The sequence below is a fragment of the Eumetopias jubatus genome, unplaced genomic scaffold, assembly GCF_037043125.1.
Source record: "Eumetopias jubatus isolate StellerSeaLion01/CBP00866 unplaced genomic scaffold, mEumJub1_p1.0 scaffold_4, whole genome shotgun sequence".
Lineage (NCBI taxonomy): Eukaryota > Metazoa > Chordata > Mammalia > Carnivora > Otariidae > Eumetopias > Eumetopias jubatus.
Window position 1 is genome coordinate 145,359,501 of NW_028274810.1, and position 18,064 is coordinate 145,377,564.

Below are 18,064 nucleotides of genomic sequence, written 5' to 3' on the forward strand. Positions count from 1 at the left end.
TTGGCTTCCATTTTCCATAGCTAGGTGCATCCAACAAGATACAAAAACAAACAAAACAAAACACCAAAACAAAGACCCATAACATTATGTACAAAGCTCTAAAATGAGCTGTGAATATCTACAAGAAACTAGCATATGCTCTTTGTGAAGGGTTGTACTTGTGTGGCTTTCTACAGTTCTCAGTCTGGGGAAGAAGAGTTAACTCCCTGGAGCTGCAGGTGCGGCTGCAGCAAGGGAAGAGCTGGGGTCAGTAAGGGGTTGGGGGTGCGACCCCTGGGTGGGAGGCGTGGAGAGGTGTCTGGGGAGGGGAGCCGCGGCGGCATGGGACACATCCTGGGCTTCTCTAGAAGTCCTGCCGCGGGGTGTGAGTCAGGCTGTGCCGCCGCAGATCACAGTTTCGCCTGAACACTTTGCCGCACTGCTCGCAGCTGTAGGGCTTGATGTCTGTATGGGTGAGAAGGTGAGTTTTCAGATTACTTCTCTGATTAAAGGTTCTTCCACATGTGGGACATTTGTGTGGAGATTCCTGTTCAGATGTGAAGCAAGCAAAGGATTAATCCTTCACACCACCACCGCAAGCTTCTCAATAGTTTCTGTCTTATCCGTATCACAAGCGTTAACATAACACGCGCACGACAACAAAAGAGGGGACTTGCAGGAACAAATCTGGCTCCTAATCCTCCAATCATGAAAACACACGCACAGGCACACACAGGGCGCCCCCCCCCCATTACACTGATAACTGCCGGTGGCCACCGTGGTGGGCTTTGTGATTTCCAGCTCTTTACATTTCATCACCGTGTCACAGGCAGGAAAAGGAGGAAGGAAAAACTCTAATCCTCTCTTAAGGAACGACATTCTCCCGGGCAATAAGGCTCCTCTTTGCTGGAAAATTAAACTATTCCTCAATGTTCAGAAAACTACAAATTATGAGGCCCCTGGGAGAGAGAGCATATGGGATTTCACCATGCCTCCATTATCGAAATTACCTTTATTTCCTCCCAAACACGAAAGCTTTAAATGCAGGGCAGATCAGATGGGGAAAAAATAATTCTAAAATTAGGATTTAGAATACAGAGAATGGTCTTTTCTTTAAGAAAAATATAATAATGTTTTGTGTTAAGTAAGATTAATTTTTGGGGGGATATAAAAAAGTTGAGTGCTGTTTTCCCCACCTAGAAAACTAAATTTAAACAGAGCCTTTAAGAGAAAGAGCCTGCCATTGAACACCTTTGTAAGGAGCAAAAATGATAAAACCAAACCAGCCATTGTCTTTAAACAAGAAAACAAACTTACCTGCATGTGTAAAGTTTTGTGAACCGCTAGAGTTCTAGACTGACAAAATCCTTTCCCACACTCCTGACATTTGAAAGGTTTTTCTTTGGAATGGATATACCTGTAAATCAATATAAGGTTTCATTGAAATTGTTTTACCACCACGGTGAGGAGTTTCTTTCGACAGTTATTCAAAAGGAAGTCGTGAAAGGACAAAAGAAACGGGATTCCCATTATTTATGTTTTTAGATTTTACTTTTTTTTTTCCTGTGTAATTCTGTTTATGGTTAACCTCAACTAACAGATTCTTCAAAACATTCACGGGACGCCGGCTTTATCTACACTTGATCGCCCTCTCTGGCGTATTCTGGAGCTCAAAATCGTGCCGAAGGAGTCCTTCCTGGTCTCTACGGCTTTCCCTGGTACTTAAACTGGCCAAATCAGGATGTTAGGCAAGGTTGAATTCAGGGGAACTGATTTTAGCTAATCCCTAAACAGCCGCGGAGGATCCCAACTGAAGTCCTAACCCCGTGGAACAGCAGGTAGAGTCCAGAGAGAAGATACCCCAGCCCCTCTCCTGGGAAGTTTTTACCGGATGAAAACACTTACGTTATAGTATTTCTTCAGTTGCCGTGTATGAATGCAGAGTTTAAGGTCGTGGAGGGGGTGTGGGGAGCTGTTTCTAAATTCAGTGATCTCAAGACCCCCATAAATAAAATAAAATAAAGGTCGCCTTGGCAGGCTCTGGGGTACACCTGGGGGTGGGTAGATAGCGAAGGGAGGGAACCCAGAGAAGGTCGCCCGAGAACATTTCTAGAAATGGTCTGACGGCAGCGCAGACTAATACCCACCATTGGAAGGTCTTTGGAGGCCCTCGGCTTTACCTGCTCCGCCTCCCCAACTGCGACCGGGAAGAAACTGGGAAACAGATCTCAGGACCAAGGCCAACCCACCAGATTGCAACTGCCTAGGGATGAGGAAAGGCCCTCCCGCATTCCAAACAAGGACGCAATAGGATACAGCAGCGGAGGAAAAAGGTAAATGTTGGGGATTAGTTGTAGCTGGCCGCCAGGGAGGGACTTTGGGGATATATTCTAGTTCAGAGGGGGATTTTAGTGGCACTTGGAATGTCTCTCAGGGATTCGGTACTCTGGATAAAGTCGCCTTCCCTTCCCAGGCCAACCTTTTTCCCCACCTCACCTGTGATCCCGCAGATGATCTTGCCTCCGGAAGGCCTTGTGGCAGATGTCACACGTGTATGGCCTCTCATCCGTGTGGGTCCTCTCGTGGATGAGCAAATTGTAGGATTTGGTAAAGTGTCTGCCGCAAAACTTGCAGATAAATTCTTTTTTCGTTTTGGAGGGCAACCTCCCTCGGGAGGGCTTTCTGTCCGGAGTCAATTTACTGAGCCCCGAGATGGGGCTACCCAGCCCCGGGCTCAGCTTGGTCAGGTCTCCCATCTTAGGGGGATCCTCTTGCGTTGCGGCCACCGCCAAGTTGGCAAAGTCAAAACGGGGCCGGTCCTTGTGCAGGGCTGGGAGGACGTGGGCAATGGCTCCCTGCTTGGGGTGGAAGAGGTGGGTGGTAAAGGGCAGAGCCGGGAAGGGGAATCGCGCGTCCACGAGGCCCTGCGCCGCCGCCATCTCGGTGATGGTGGAGCGGGTGATCTCGTGCACGTTGGGATACCCCAGCGTCCAGTGGTTCATATGCATGGTCTGCACGGCGCTGAGACCGTACAGGCCCTGCAGGTGGTCCACCGCGGCGGGGAAGGTGTTCACGGCCTGCAGGAAGGAGTAATTGGTGAGCTGCAGCGATGGGTGGAGCGGGATGGGCGCCGGCAGGGCCTTGCTCCCCATTTTCCCGGGTGCTGGGGGGCGGAGGGAACCGCCCCTTTCTTCCAGGACTCAGAGGCAGGTGGGCGTGGGGCTCCGGTGAAAAGCCAGAGAGACAACAGCACGCAGAGCAAACCCTAAAAATGTCGGGGGAAAGAGAGGGAGAGTTGTGACTATTATCTAAGCCCGCTCGGCCTGCCCTTTGGCGCCAGCGAGGGTTACCACACCTTCCTTCAAAGTCCTCCTCCCCACTCTACTCCAGGGTCCTCAAAAGGAGTGGTGAAGGAACAGCATGGCGCCTGCCCGGCGAGTCCGCCCCGAGCTTGGCCCCGGGGCCAGGGTGTCAGGCGGGACAGGAAGTGGCCTTCTGGCGAGCGGGGCACCCTGCGCCCCGGCGGCCCTTCTGTGGGCGCCCCCAGGAAGGTCGGATTGCGGGCACGCGAGGAACGGAAGACCCGGGCCCCGGGAGAAAGAAAGGTGGGCTGTGTGTGTGTGTGTGTCTGGTGGGGGGGGGGGGGGTTGTGCTTCTGCAGAGGCAGCACCCACTTCAGCCCATCCACCCCACCCTGTGCTGCGAAGCTCGGGCAAACACGACGGCCCGAGACGCCCGCACCCGCAGGCCTAAGGCCGAGGCTCTGTGGCCGAGGCGCCTCGGAGCTCCCCAGGGAACGACAAGGAGGGCCTTGGCGGTGCGGCTGCTCCTCGCGTGGCGCCTCCCGCCGGCTGCCCCGTCGCGTGGTCGCCTTTCCCGCGCTTACCCGGGCCACGCCGCCGCGGGTGCGGGAGCGCAGTCCCGGTGCGCTTGGCGCTCCAGGGCCCTCGGGCCCTCGGAGGGGCCAATCTCGCCCCGCGCTGACCTCGGAGGTTTTCTTTTTCCTTCCTCTGCCTCAATCCCATTTATCAGCGGTGACGGGCCGCAGGAAAGAAAAGTGACACCTCGGGGGCCGGGTTCAGCCTGGAATCGCCCCCCCCTCCTTCCCATGGGCCGTCCCCTCCCACCCCCTACCAAGATCCCTTCCAGATGGTTCAGGCTCCCGGTGGGGGGGTGCGGTGCGGTGGTGTGGGATAGGGGTGGGTGGGCGGAGAACCTCCCTGAGGCCGGAACCCCTTCTCCCAGACTGAGCGCCAAGCTCTCGGGAGGCCGAAGCAGCTTCCCCGCCTGGCATCGGGGAGCCGCTTCCTACACGGGGGAGGCCTCAGGAGAAGAGCAGAGAGGAGCGGAGGAGAGTGAGCTCCCTGGGGAGAGATAGGAAAGGGGCAGCAGGGGAGTCACAGCGAGCGGGCCGGGTACAGCGCGGCTTTGCCCGCCTGGAAGAAGCTCGTTTATCTGCTGGGAGACGTGTGTGGCCTGGGCCTAAGCAGGGTGGAAGCACTCACATCTCTCGGCGCCCCAAAGAGCAATAGAGAGGTCTGATTTCAGACCCAGGTTCCCCAGGACACCTCACCTGCATTCAGAGTGGGCCCACCTTTTCCCACTTCCAGCTGCCTTTTAGCAGCGGTTCTGCTAGGTCCGCCGACCTGGGCCTTGCCTCTGAGGGCAGCTCCCCAGCTGCGGGACTCACAGCTGAGCACTTTCCCTGGAGAGGGGCAGGCGGGCCGGTTAGAGCCAACAACCTTTAAGCCTGGCTTTTGAACGTAGCAGGAAGGTGGGAAGGTTTGTCCAGTCTTCCCCTCATCGCCCGCCCCTTTACACGCCTGAATCTTCTCTAGTGCGCTGTGAAGTGTTGCCCGGGGCTCCAAGGGCAGACTTGGGGGACCGCGCTAATGACACAGCGCTCTGACAAGGCAGAATTTGGTTGCCTCAGTGAGGCCCACACCTTCTCTCCCTCCTCTCCTGTTTGGAATGCTCAGAGACAGGGATTTATTAATGAACCGCTTCTGCCTGGTGGTATTTGGTCTGGGAGTTCAGACTGGGAGTTAATGAGAGGTGTGTTAACAGTCAGAGGGGCTCAGTCAGACCATTCAACCGAAACTGTAAACCTCCCTTAAACTTTCCCACCACAAATCACGATTCATTTTTGCTCAGTGGCAACCCTCAAGCCCTCCTAGAAAGGCAGAAAAAAAGGTCCTAAGATCCCTGGTAATCTATCTGCTTATTTCCTCTTCCATTAAAAATAAAAAGTTACAGTTTTATTTCCTTCTTTTTGTGTAATGAGGATTTTCCAGAGGTTCAAAATACCATCTTCCCCCTAGTGTTAAAAAGTGGTCTCCCCCTTACAGAGGAAACTGAAATTATTATTTGGGTGTATTCCCAGACTAGATTTCTTAGAAATAAATACAGGAGGCAAAGTACAACTCCTACCACTGTTATGGGGCCCGGGGGGGAGGTTGTCAATCAAAGGAATATCACCACCTGTGATTTCCATTTCACGTGCAAAAAGTGAAATCTGCCCTAAACATTACATGTTAATTTTGCAGGCACAAAGTTGAGTGCCATCTTCCTTCCCCTTTCTTCAAATGGATTATAACACAAAAATTAGCAACTCTATTACAGTTCAGCTCCAAAGTGGCACAAAAGTGTATTTCATAGTAAGTTTTCATTTTAATTTGCAGGACAGATAGTTTCTTCATAGAGGAAGAGCAAACCATTGGTGACTTCAACCCTTTTACAAACAGAACAACCCTAAATATCCACCAAACACTTTTGCCATAAATAATTAGGGAATTTAGATTTCTACTCTCCCACCGAGTTGCTGGAAATGTATGTCAAAAGATATGTTAAGTCAAGGCAGAGATCTAAAGTACTTTCGTTTTGTCTAGAGTTGAGCATGTAATTCCCACACTGAGTTTCAGGCAATAACAGCGATCATCATCCTCTGCTGTCATTTCTCCACTACCTCTTTTCGGACCATTGGTTACTTTTAATTTTTACAAGGAAAGAACCAATGATAAGACATTAATATTTTGGTGGAGCTGAGGCTAGTCTTCTTTCATCAGTCTTCTTCACAGGGATTTCCAGGCATGTACAGAAGTTCTGTAAAATTTAGTTCCCTGGTTGTCAACAAGTAAAAAAAGTGTACATAACTAATTTCAGTTCAGAGAAGCTTTCAAAACATTGGAGAAAAAAAGGTACGTGGTAATTTGATAGAGTCTTGCTCTTCGGTAATGCTGTTATTACACTGAGTTATCTAAAAATAATGTACAGTCAGGGGTCATCTGCTAAAACCTGTGTGTTGGTGTGAGAGAAATGACGGATGGATCCATAGACTCGCTGAACTTCAGCCCAAGCCACAGTGGAATTTTGCATAAATCAGAGCGAAAGTCTTAGTAGATATAAGGAGATCATTTAAAAAGTAATAATGATGGTCAGCCTGGATCAGGTGAACAGAGGAAAACGGCCGCGAAGTTCCTGCCCCTTCGCAGCGCCTCTGCCTTCCCAAGGAGTTAATTAAATTAAGATGCCTTCCGCATAATCTGGGTTCTGTTTCTCTCTGCTCCCTCGCTCCCCCTGCGTGAGTAATTTTCTTGTTCTGCTCAGGACTGCTGTTTGTTTAGCAGAGAAAGTAGCTGTCTGCGCCGTTTCGCTTCGGGAAACGCCAACCCTCTTTTGTTCTCTGCTAACAGGTAGGGAGACGGATCCAGCGCTCCCTCCGCAAACACCTTTTTCTCCCTCCTTCCTGCAACCACCACTCGTTTCTCTGTAGCTCTTACGCGAGAATCTAAGCGTTTAAACCCCAGGGGAATTTGCCTTCTGCACCCCCCACCGCCCCCCACCTCCAGAACTGGAGGGTGGGAGGGAAATCAAAAGGCCAGCACAAGGTTGGAGAATTACCTGGGACTGGACTATTACTTCCCTCTGAAACGCGCGGGCTAAGCAGGCAGTGTGAGTCCCGGCGCGTTCGCGCTGTGCGCTGCCGCGGCTGCCCCGGGACGGGTGGACCAGGAATACTACCGTACCGTCAGAAACACCACGGGATTATGGGGCTTCATCTCAGCGTACGTTTATCAGCTTTTATAAGAAGCCTTACTGAATGCTTAGATTAAATGTCGCAAAACAAAACTAAAGACAGCCACATAAAAGCGTGTGTCCTTCAGTGTTAGCTGGGAGTGGAGTGCCGGGGATCCGATAAAATGAGAAACACAATGCCCCAAGACTGCATCCATCTGATTTCTTTTCACAATTTCTGAACATGCGGCACGCCTGACCGAGAATGTGAATGTCCCCTGCACCCCCTACACCCTTCCTTCCTTAAGGCGGCTGCAGCTCCTTCCCAGAGCAGACACTCACCTCCCTCAGAAAGGTCCGCCCGGGCAGCGCGGCTCAGACCCGGCCCAGGTGGTGAGGCGCAGAGCTCGGAAAGGTCATTGGGTCCACGCGGGGCAAACTTCTTTTTCCGAGCGGAATCCCGGGAGCCGCGGACATGATCTGGAGGACGACGAGCAGCAAAAACGAGAGCGGATCCTCGCCTTCGTTCAGGTCTGTGGACGTGGAGTTTGTAAAGCCCGGGGGTTGTTAGAGCCGGCGCTCAGCGCTCGCCCGGAACCCCGCGCCTCCGCGAGCCTCTCGGTCGGAGCCCGCAGTCTGGCAGGGCCATCACCCTCCAGCAGCGAGCGCTCCGAGCTCTGTCCCCGCCCGCGTCCCTCCCCAGGCTGCTCGCGGCCAGGAGTCCCGGGCTTTAGTAGCAGCCCCGCCTCCCCTTCGGGCGGGCGTCCTGCAGCAGCGCGGGGCCCACGGAGCGTGGCTCCGCCTCCGCGCCCGGCGCCCGCTAATGGTCCACTCTGTTTACTTGTGTTTGGATAGCAACTGAGTCTTAAAGGCACAGGTTTGCTCGAGGTTTCCCTGTTAGAGAGATGAGCCGAAGGTGACTCAGTTCAAAACTCACACATAAGCAAAGCCTACCCCCTTTCCTTCTCGGTGCCACTTTTCCTTATACTGTTGGAAACTGAACAACTGGTTCTCCGCTTCCTGAGGACCCTGAATAGAAACGCAAAGGGCATTTTGTAGTTTTACTTCACGCTCTCGCCAGATAATTTCCACATCTTAACAGGTTTAATATAACCATTTTCTTCGTAGAGTAAAATCAATCAGTTCTAGACTGTATTCTCCAAAATATATCACATTTCCCTCAATTTTAAATACGGCTTTGTACATACTTTTTGTCAATTATGACTATCTGTAGTCTGCTTTTTCTTGCTGTTTTCAAAACGAAGTTTGTTTTTAGAGATGACAATTGACTAATTCCGTAATTACTGCAAAGACATACGTGGAATGTCCAGAAGAAATTTCTTCCAATATTTAAGGTTTAATCAAACAAGGTACATTTTATAAGCAGTAAACCAACTTGGTTAAAGGGTGGGCATCTGCAACCCATTGGCAAACAATAAAGACTCCATCTGGAATGGGTGAAGAACAATCATTTAAAAATTTTAGGAAAATACTATTGTAGCTTCTCAAAACATGTACATCTTCATTCCCAGCACCCCCCCCAAATACAATTCATTGTTCAGTCTCCAAGAAACTTAATCGAATTTGGTGTAGAGATACATTTTTCAGGTTCTTCTAAAGGTTTGGTCCTGTGTGAGTCTGAGAACGCACTTCAGCTACGCTGTAAGTAGGGTGATCGAGTGACAGAAAGGGAATGACACACTCATTTTAAAAAGCCTCTTTCCAGATGAGATCTGCGTGAACAACATTGAGCAAAACCCCTTTCGTCCCAGACAAGTCACCAGAGGGGATCTGCGTTAGCCCCCGGCAAGTTAGGGCTTTGAGGGGGGCAAATCTTCCAGCCAAAATGCTGTACAATTCAAAAGTGTTCCGTCAAAAGATGGTTTTGGATGTGCTACCCAAAGGACAACTAAAATAATCTCATCGTGCAGGGTAGTGGATAAATATAAACAGAAGACTAAAACTTGTCGAAAGGTTAACCAGTGATTGTTGAGCCAGGCAGAAGGTACGAGATATTATTTTATTAAGATACAATTCCTTCTATTTTACTTATGCCCAGATGGAATTTTTCGTTCCTTTGGGAAAACGTAATCCAGGGAGAGTAGATCCTTTTCCCTTTCTCTCCAATTTCAAATTCTCGAAGGTTAAAATGTGAGCTTGGAATGGAGACCCCAGTGTTTAATATCCTTCAGTATTGAACTGCTTAAAGATTTGACAAACAGTGTGGAAGTAGCAGAATGCCTAAGAGTTCAGGGGTTTAAGAAAAAAAAAACCAAAACAAAACGTTTTCCCTAATGGGTTCTATAGGGGTGCTTTCATTTCAGCGCTCAGTCCTGAGCTCCAACTACCGGGATGCCTGTGGTCCCCTCTCTCTAACCACCTCATTCCTTCCGCAGCTTGTCTCAATTTGGAAAATTTGGAGGGAACTTTCTCTTCTTTCAGACCCCCAGGACACACACTCCCGGGGTGGTGACCTGAAGAATGTTCCTACGCTTCGTATTTCCTCTTCCAAAGTGGAGGCAACTCCCCAGAGGCTGGCTTCACACCTTCCCACCCTGTATATGTGTGTGCGAGGAATCGCCTGCTTTTCCTGCGGGGTGGACAGAATTTCCAACCACCCACCGAGCTGCGCCCTCTTTCCGCAAACCTCCTGAGCCCAGGTTTTTTCAGAAACGTGTTTACCTCACCCACCCCAGCTTCCGAAGTTCACAATGGAGTCGGGGCTACGTCGGCCCGAGGGCTGCTGTCGCTAGAAAGGTAGGAAAGAGTCGACGAGTTCCGGGCTTCGGGGAAGCCGAGGGGCGGGCAGCGCCTCTGCAGCCTCCAGGCCCCACCGCCGCACCGGGCAGGTGCGCGCCTCAGGCCGAGAGCAAGCCCGAGGCTGAGAGCCTCGCGGCACTGCACGCAGGGCTCCCCCGGGCCACCTTCGCGCCCACCCCCGGCGGGCCCTTGAGTTTCCCCCCGGCTCAGCCCGGGCGAGCCCCTTGCTCATGCCCGCGGCTTGAGCGCAAGCATTGTGGGGGCCCACCCAGGAGCAGCCTCACCGGCCGGACTCCCCCAGAAACAACGCTCCGCTGGAAAGATAGGCCACCCGGCCCATGGCGAGTTGTGGGGTCCTGGTGTGTGGAGAGGGAAGTCCTGAAGCCTACAGCGGCCCAGCTGCTCCCGGGGATCTGAGTCTCTGCGCAGCCGGTCCCACTCCCTCCGCGCCCCCCCGGGAGCTGCGCAGCCGGTTCACTCTGACATTTCCGCGGACACGGTCATCTGCTGTCCTCGCTCTGGGTTCTGGGTTTTCGACACCAAGGACGCTTCCAGGGAAATGGCTAACAGACGGACGAGAGGCGCGCGAACAGTTGCTGCTCCAGCCCGAACTGCCGATAGTTTACGCCCCCGGAGGACCAGGTGAAGGCCGGAGAGAGGAAACACAGAGTTGGAGGAGGAGGGGTCCGGCAGAGTAGTCCCCTCTCCCCCCGCCCTGGCCCACCCAGGAGGCTCGGCCAGTTAAGCAGCGAGCAGGTGTCAGACAACAGGCTTCTTGCAGTTGACTCCGAATCTCTCCCACTCTGACCGCGCACTGCGGTTATCTTAAAAATGTTTACCCTTTAAGACACGAATTATGGTAACCCCATCTTTTTCTCCACGGATTTCAGCTGCCATTATCGCTGAGGACTTGCCTCCCTTTTCCCCAGCCTTCCTCAGACTCTTAAGGGCGGGGACCTTTTGCATTTGAACTTCCCGCACTGTTTGCCGCTTTTCCTAGATCCCGGAGGAGCTGGAAGCCCGGCTATTCTTTGGGCGAGTGTGCTGCAGGCCCGGAGTAGTGAGGAGGCCCGCGAAAACCTAGAGGAGGATCGCGGGCATTGCTCTCAGAACTGAGGGTGTGGGACAGGGACCAAAAGACTAAGAATTTTATCTTAAAAAAAAAAAAAAAGCATGTTCCAGTCGGCGCTCTACACTGGGTTGGGATGGGAAAGCGCGGCCGCGGGCAGAGCTCCGCGGTCTGCGGGAAGAGCCGCAGCGCCCCCTGGAGGTAAGTGCTGAGCACTACCCGGCTCAGGCGCAGGGGGGCGGTCACAGGCAGCAGGCTCCGCGGTGTGAGCGCGTAGCCATCAGCTACCCCGCGGGCGGCTGGATTCCTTTCACTTCGACCTGGGCCCCTTTGCTGCGGATATAGAGTCCTGTGCGCCGCAGGGTTGCTGGAGAGAAGGCCTTGGCCTGCTGTCAGGGCCAACAAGCTCCTCTAACCCCACCGTCGGGGCCTTGATGAGCGCCCCACGCGATGGCCCCCCAGCGACTTCTCGCCTGGCCGGATTTTCTAAGATGAGTTTTCGGACTCACGCGCCGCTCCGGGAAACTCTCACTTTCTCAGGGCAGGGAAAGACCCCAGTTCTGACCCCAGCGCAGGGAATTTGCGGGCGGTCCCGCGCTCATTAGCTCAGATTCCAGGAGATTCCAAGGCCTCGGACACTGTCCCTGTGGGAGAGGCAAGAGACATTTCTCTGGGGACCGTATTAGGAAAGGCTGACCCACTCCCCACGACCTATGCTTCCTCCCACCCCATCATTTGAAGCCTTGTCAGGAACGGGTCTCCTGGACGGTCAGTGTTCTCCTTGAGCCCGAGAGCGTGAAGAGGCGTGTGGCGAGGCGCCCGGATCGCGCGCGAGCCTTCCCGGGGCAGGGCGGTGGGGGGCCTGAGGACCCCTCACCGCTTCCAGCCATCCAATCCCTGGGCCCAGCCACCTCCAGAATGGGGCGAGGCCCGTCAGCCTCAGACACCAGAGGCCGGCGCAGCCTCGCGGGGCTTGTCCCTGGGGGCAGGAGGGTGAGGGGTGCGTATTGGGCTCACTGGCGCTCTCCCGGTGCCTGTGCGCTCGCTCAGCCTCACTCAGCGGGAGGCCGCACTGCCCTTCCAGCCACCAGCTTGCGTGGCACCGAGTCACCGGCAAGGGGGGGAGCTGCCTGCGAAGGCCTTAGACCGGGTCGGAAGGTTAGCCACGGGGCCACAGCAGGGGTGGGCAAGCCGAGGGGCAGACCCTCCTGGAAGCCTGGGTCCCTTCTCTGTTTGGCTTTCCAGAGTGCCGAAGCAGCAAGGCCCAGCGCGGAGTCCAGGCCGCCGGGCAATCCATCCGCCCCTCCGGTGTCGCGTGATGTTGCCAAGGCCCTGGCGTTCGAGAACCGCTCCGCGCCTTCAGGCTGCGCGGAGTCCCGAGAGGTGTCGCGGACGGGGGCGGGGGCGGGGGGGGGGGGCAGCCGGCAGCAGCGCGTGCTGGCACTGGCACGTGCTGGGCGCCAGTGGAGCTCGGCGGGCCGCGAGGCAGGCGCCTCCAGCCAAGGGCATGGGCTTAAGCTCCCAGGGTGCGCTCCGCTCTGGGCTTAAGCCCCCTCCCCCCTGCCACCCCTCCACCCCACCCCCGGTCGCCTAGAAGCGGATCTCCTGCAGTTCGCCTCGAAAGAGAAAGCCAGGTCAAGTCGTATGCTCCCGAGTCGAAGGACAGCTTCGAATTCAAAGTGCTTTTCTAACGGAGCCCGTGGGTGTTCGTGACTAAGAGGACCTAAGCATCGGAGGACAAGACCCAGGAGCTTCCCAGGAGGAAGGCCCTTGTGGTTGGTGCTCCTCTGGGGCATCTCCACCCGCCCAACGTGGGGCTGTCCCAGCCCTCTCACTCCGTCCGAAAAGATCCTCAGAAAGGACTAGGAGAGCATCTGCAAACCTATTTTTGTTAGGCTTTCACTTAAAACACAAACAAACTTTACCTGCCAACCCTTTAACATGGAGAAAATTCAAATGAAAATCCTGATTTCCAATTCCTATGCGGCAGTGAACAGCTGTGCTCTAGGTTCTCTGTCGTCTGTTTTTAAAATATCTTGGATTGCCTTAGAGTTTCCAATACTCTGCAGAGATCGTTTCTCTGGATGCTGGGATGGGTTCAGAGTTACTGTCTAGGGCAGCAATTCTTAAACTTGTTAGAATGCAGATTCTCTGGCCCCCCTTACTGAGTCAGAAACTCTGGGAGTGGGGCCCGGCGATGTGATTGGACAAGCTCACCAGGTAATTCTGATGCATGCCAAAGTTTGAGAACCACTGACTTAGATCAAATTGACATTTGGGGAGAATCGAAGGCGTGGGGAATTTATCTTTCCCCCCTCTTCCTCTCTCCCTCCTTGCCTTCATTTCCCTTTCCACCAGAGACTGGCCTAGGGCAGCTAATTCATTCATTCGCTCATTGATTCATTCATTCATTGACTTTCATTCACCTGATTTCTATTTTTTTTAAAGATTTATTTATTATTTTTGAGAGAATGAGAATGAGAGAGAGAGAGAGTACATGAGAGCGGGGAGGGGAGGGTTAGAGGGAGAAGCAGGCCCCTCGCTGAGCAGGGAGCCCGATGCGGGACTCGATCCCGAGACTCCAGAATCATGGGCTGAGCCGAAGGCAGTTGCTTAACCAACTGAGCCACCCAGGCGCCCATTCACCTGATTTCTAGAGGTACTTCCCAAGTCCTAGGAGACCTGACGAGTCACGTGACCTAGGCGCGAGCCCTCCCTTCAAGGAGTTGGGTCTGGATGCATGGGCAAAGCGAGGGAGAGAAAGTAGTACGGGTGTCTTCCCATTTCACGGCCAGTTTTTGTTAGGATTATAATCTACTGGAATTGATATGATTTCAGGAAGTGTCCCTATTAGGGACCACACGGGAGCATCGCACCTCATTTTAGTTTCTCACCTTTTGGGACTCTCCGCTCTTTCCCTCGCCCAGTATTCTCGAGATAGTTATCTCTTCTTATTTTCATCACTGCCTAGTGATTCTGTGAGCCTACTGCATACCCTTCTTCTTACACCTTGACACACTGCCCACACCCTCCCTTGTCCTCCCTGCACTGGGTCAGCGTGCCTGACGCTGGCGGAGATAAGGGAGTGTCACAATCGGCAGGATCGTCTCTGAACCTGGGCTGGAAGTTTCTGTGTCTTTGGATTTCCCCGAGGCTGTATGGGTCGCTCTTAGGACAGCTGAAACAGACACTCAAGTTCTGCTCACCGACTCTGCACGCGCGCTCACTCGCTGCCATCTTGCGTCCTGGGGTCCCCGGCTGCCCAGCTTTCGGAGGGCAGGTATCCCTGGGCGTTGACGGCGTGATCCTCAACCTGCGGATTTGTCACCTTAAGACTGAGTCCAATCCCATTACCTTTCACTTGGGAGTATAAGAATCGTCTATTCCCCCGCCCCCCATACCCGTGGATCTAAAAATCCGAAGGGAGCTGGCACTTCGTAGTTTTCTTATGCCAAATGAACCTCCCTTAAACTTTCGCTTTGCACTTTCTCTCTAGAACCTTGACTTGAACTTCTGTTCTTAGCTAGGCAAAGAGCCACCTCCTCTGGAGCATTTGCTACCCCCTTCCCCCGCCCCGTCCTCCGCCCCCTCCCCCCGCCCCGCCCCGGAAGGTTCCTGGTTGTGGGCAGTGAGAACAGTAGAAGGCACGTTGCCTCAAAGGCCGTAGCGGGTCCCTAAAAAACCGGGTCTAACTAGAAGCCTCTTGTCTATTTTAGATTCAGGGGGGGAAAAAAGGTTTCATTTTAGTGAGCCAGTGCAGGGAAGCCACTGAAAATGCACACAAAAATGAATATATTGACCTGAGGCATAAATTGTGTAAGAGTACTCAGCTCCAATGTGACAAAGTTTGCTATTTTAATATGTCCTTTTCTTATGGGGATTTTCAAAGTATAAAATGTATAGTGGTCAGGAACATGATAATCTCTTTACAACCTGTGATCATATTTCTTAACAAGATTTTGCTTTCCAGTGCAGATGGTTTGACATAGTAACATTCAAAGCAGCCAGTACTTACTTAGGAAATGCCAAGGCCAATATTTGAATGCAGATACAAGTTTTAACAAAGGAAAATGTATATCCCTGCGGCTGTTTCTGTGAATATTCCCCAGAGGATTAATACACTATTTTTTAATCTAATCCAACTCAGCAAACTCTACAAAGTCTGTGAGGTGTCAACTCTTAAGGCACATAGAATTCCTTGTCACCAAATATTTTTGAGTGTCTACTATGGGCCAGGTTCTAGGCAATTGTGTTCCTGTTTGAGACCCTGACTTGGGGGTGGGGCAAAGACAAGGAAGGTGGGATTTTAAGGTTGGCTTCTTCTGTTTTTGTTAAATTGTTAAGGTATTTGTACTTAACAGCAATCTTTAAAACATTTATTGAACTCTCTCTTACATTTTTAGGTCATTTTTACAAGTCAAGGAGAGAAAGTCAGTATTTAAGCCAGCTCATTTATTGGAAAATGAATGCCAGCACGGCCTTAACTTTTGGTTTTCCAATTGGAAGACCTTAATATCATGACAACATTTTACAATAACGGTATTTCCATCAGGTGATAATTTAGCTGTAGATTCCTTATGATTGGTGACCACTGGTTCACTCAAGCCTGTTTTCACATCCTGATTCTAAGTAGCCACAGAAAGAAAAAAACCAAACCAAACCAAACACTCTGGCATCCTTGCTGGAGGGAGGGGTAAAGGAAGTGGCAGACAGCTAGGCTGGCCCCATCCTCATTGTTCCTTGGGAGAACTTAAAGTGGTATCAGCTCAGATCCAGCTGGCTTCAGAGAATCCAGGTCTCTTAAGGAGCAATGAGCTCTATTATCTTTGCCTCTAAGCTCAAAACTTAAGACAACTTTGATGGATCTGGAGACACACAGAAGTGAGAAGTGGAGAGTCTCCATTCTATTCTTACCCCATGCACTGTGTGTCACAATGACTGGTCACACTGCCTATCTTAGCTACATACTCCATTTCACAGTGCCTAACCCCTTTTCCCATGTCCTCCATAGCCCATGCCTGGCAAATGGGCCTGCCTCCAGGAATCAGTCTGGGTGGATGCTATGATGTCAGGACACCAGGCAACAGCATTTCCAACATGTGTTAGACCACGGTTGCCTTTTCCTTTCCCTGGAAAAGTACACAAAGTGCAAGTTGTCTCCCAGGCCATGAGGCACACATCCAAATGCCCTACGTGGTGGGCCCGCCCAGGCCCAGGAGAGTGTGGAGGAGAACACGAGTGTGTCATATGGGTGTGTTCACCAGTTCTGCTCCCCTCTGTCTCAGCCTTGACCACATTCTTTTGACAGGCCATATGGCCTGGGAGTGACCTGGAATATATTAGGAGCACTGGCTTGTAGAACCATTGCAGAGCAAGGGAGGAATGGCAGAGTGGGATTTTAGACTTGTTAATTCATTTAACATGTTTTATTTTGGGGGGATATTTAGTATAGTAGGTCCTGTGGTTGGTGCTGGGGATATATCAATGAATAAGGACCTATGGTCTAGTAGGAACACAGACAAATAAACAGGTAATTATGATGTATACAGTATGAATCAGAAAACCTGGATCCAAGGTCCCTAGTTAATTATCTTGGGGAAGTCCTGCCACTTGTTGGAGCCTCAGTTTCTAAATCTGCTAATTTAGGAGATTAAAGGAGACCAAGTGGAAGAAATTTGACCCAGTGCCTAGTATCTAGTGGTAAAAAGTACAAAAATTAAGTCACAGCGGCAAGTATTTCTAGAGAAAAAGTCATCTGTCTTGACAGGAAGATTTTATCAAAAGAAATTTTCACTGTGTACTGAAAAGTAGGAATACTGTACTATCCTGTATACTACATTTTGTTGTACCCTGTTCTGTTTTATTGCAATTAGAGAATACATGGGGTAGATCTATGAGGAATAGATTTTTTAGGCTTCAAAGCTATTATTGTGGATGTTCTCTGTAGTGAAACAATGATGCAATTAATTTGGGGATGTCATTGACATATGAAATCTTAGGGGAAGGAAATGGTATCAGAATACAATTGAACTGTATCATAAAATCTAAAATAACATAGGTTAAACAACAGAGAAGTTAAATTTTTTTAAAAGATTTTATTTTTGAGGCACCTGGGTGGCTCAGTTTGTTAAACGTCTGCCTTTGGCTCAGGTCATGATCCCAGGGTCCTTTGGGCTCTCTGCTTGCAGGGAGTCTGCTTCTCCCTCTCTCTCTGCCTGCTGCTCTGTCTGCTTTTCTCTCTCTGTCAAATAAATAAATAAATAAAATCTTCAAAAAAAGATTTCAAAGTAATCTCTACACCCAAGGTGGGGCTCAAATTCACAACCCCAAAATCAAGAGTCTCATGCTCTACTGAGTGAACCAGCCAGGGGCCCCACCAACAGAGAAGTTAATTTATCTCTCATGTAAACATAGTCAAGCTAGAGTCAATATGGTGGCTAGCTTCTTGATTAGCAGGTACTTGGATTCCTTCTATTTTGTTGTTCCATCAACTTAAATAAATGATTTTCACCTTATAGTCCAAAATCGTTGCATTCCAGCCAGGAGTAAGGAGGAAGGCATGAAAGTCAAGCACCACTTCTTTAAGGAGATTCTACAGAAACCAGAACCTAGACACATAGCCAAACTCAGCGGCAAGGGAGGCTGGGAAATGAAGTCTTTGCTCTGAGTGGCTGTATGCCCCACTAAAATGCAGGCTTCTATTAGTAAAGAAGAAGAGAACAGATATTGGGCGATGCCCAATAGTCTCTGCCACAGGATGTCTAGGCCTGGTATTTGACTCTTTATAAATGTTACCTTCTATGTGTTGGTACCATAAATACTGTCATTGGTTCTGGACAGGGTTCACTATCCCCTTTGCTGCCTTTCTGGTTTTAAGCACTATATAGGGTGGCGGGATTCTGTTTTGGAACAACTCAGCATGTTGTCACTACTTACTTACTCAATTGTGGCTACTGGTGTGTGACTTTCTGTTTAGAGTAGGGAGGTGTGAACAAAGCCAGTGGGTGAGGTTGGGAGACAGAAGGTGTCAGGACTTGTCTGGGGATGACCTTGCTGTGGGTTGTGACAAATACCACTGAGACCCCACGGCAGCATTGCCTTTGTGGGATAGGTCCTGAGGTGTCAGGGAGGCCATGTGAGTGGGGAATACGTCATCTTTTCTCTTGGAACATGGGATGAGAAATGAGACAGAACATACTAGAGGAAAAATGGGAGCCTTGGATCCTTCTTGGCCCTGTCACC

General features: G+C 51.2%; 1 protein-coding gene across 2 annotated transcripts; it reads right to left on the minus strand.

Annotated features, from left to right (window-relative positions):
- Nucleotides 1-313: 313 nt before the first annotated feature.
- Nucleotides 314-3,131, minus strand: OSR2 (odd-skipped related transciption factor 2). 2 transcript variants are annotated; one of them, XM_028112534.2, is made up of 3 exons: nucleotides 2,476-3,131; nucleotides 1,297-1,396; nucleotides 314-444 (listed from the first exon to the last, which is right to left on the minus strand). In XM_028112534.2, exons 1-3 carry the CDS (start codon nucleotides 3,129-3,131, stop codon nucleotides 370-372), a joined length of 831 nt encoding a protein of 276 aa, XP_027968335.1. In that variant the 3' UTR covers nucleotides 314-369. The 2 variants fall into 2 exon arrangements, with proteins under 2 accessions (XP_027968335.1, XP_027968325.1); XM_028112524.2 differs by having other exon boundaries at nucleotides 314-526.
- Between the last annotated feature and the right edge of the window lie 14,933 nt (nucleotides 3,132-18,064).

Excerpts from the sequence above, each read along its gene's own strand:
- OSR2 (XM_028112524.2), bottom strand. The coding sequence starts at position 3,131 with ATGGGGAGCAAGGCCCTGCCGGCGCCCATCCCGCTCCACCCATCGCTG. Across the intron at positions 1,397-2,475 it reads GATCATCTGCGGGATCACAG|GTATATCCATTCCAAAGAAA; the intron begins GTGAGGTGGGGA and ends ATTGATTTACAG. Across the intron at positions 527-1,296 it reads ACAAAACTTTACACATGCAG|GAATCTCCACACAAATGTCC; the intron begins GTAAGTTTGTTT and ends ACATCTGAACAG.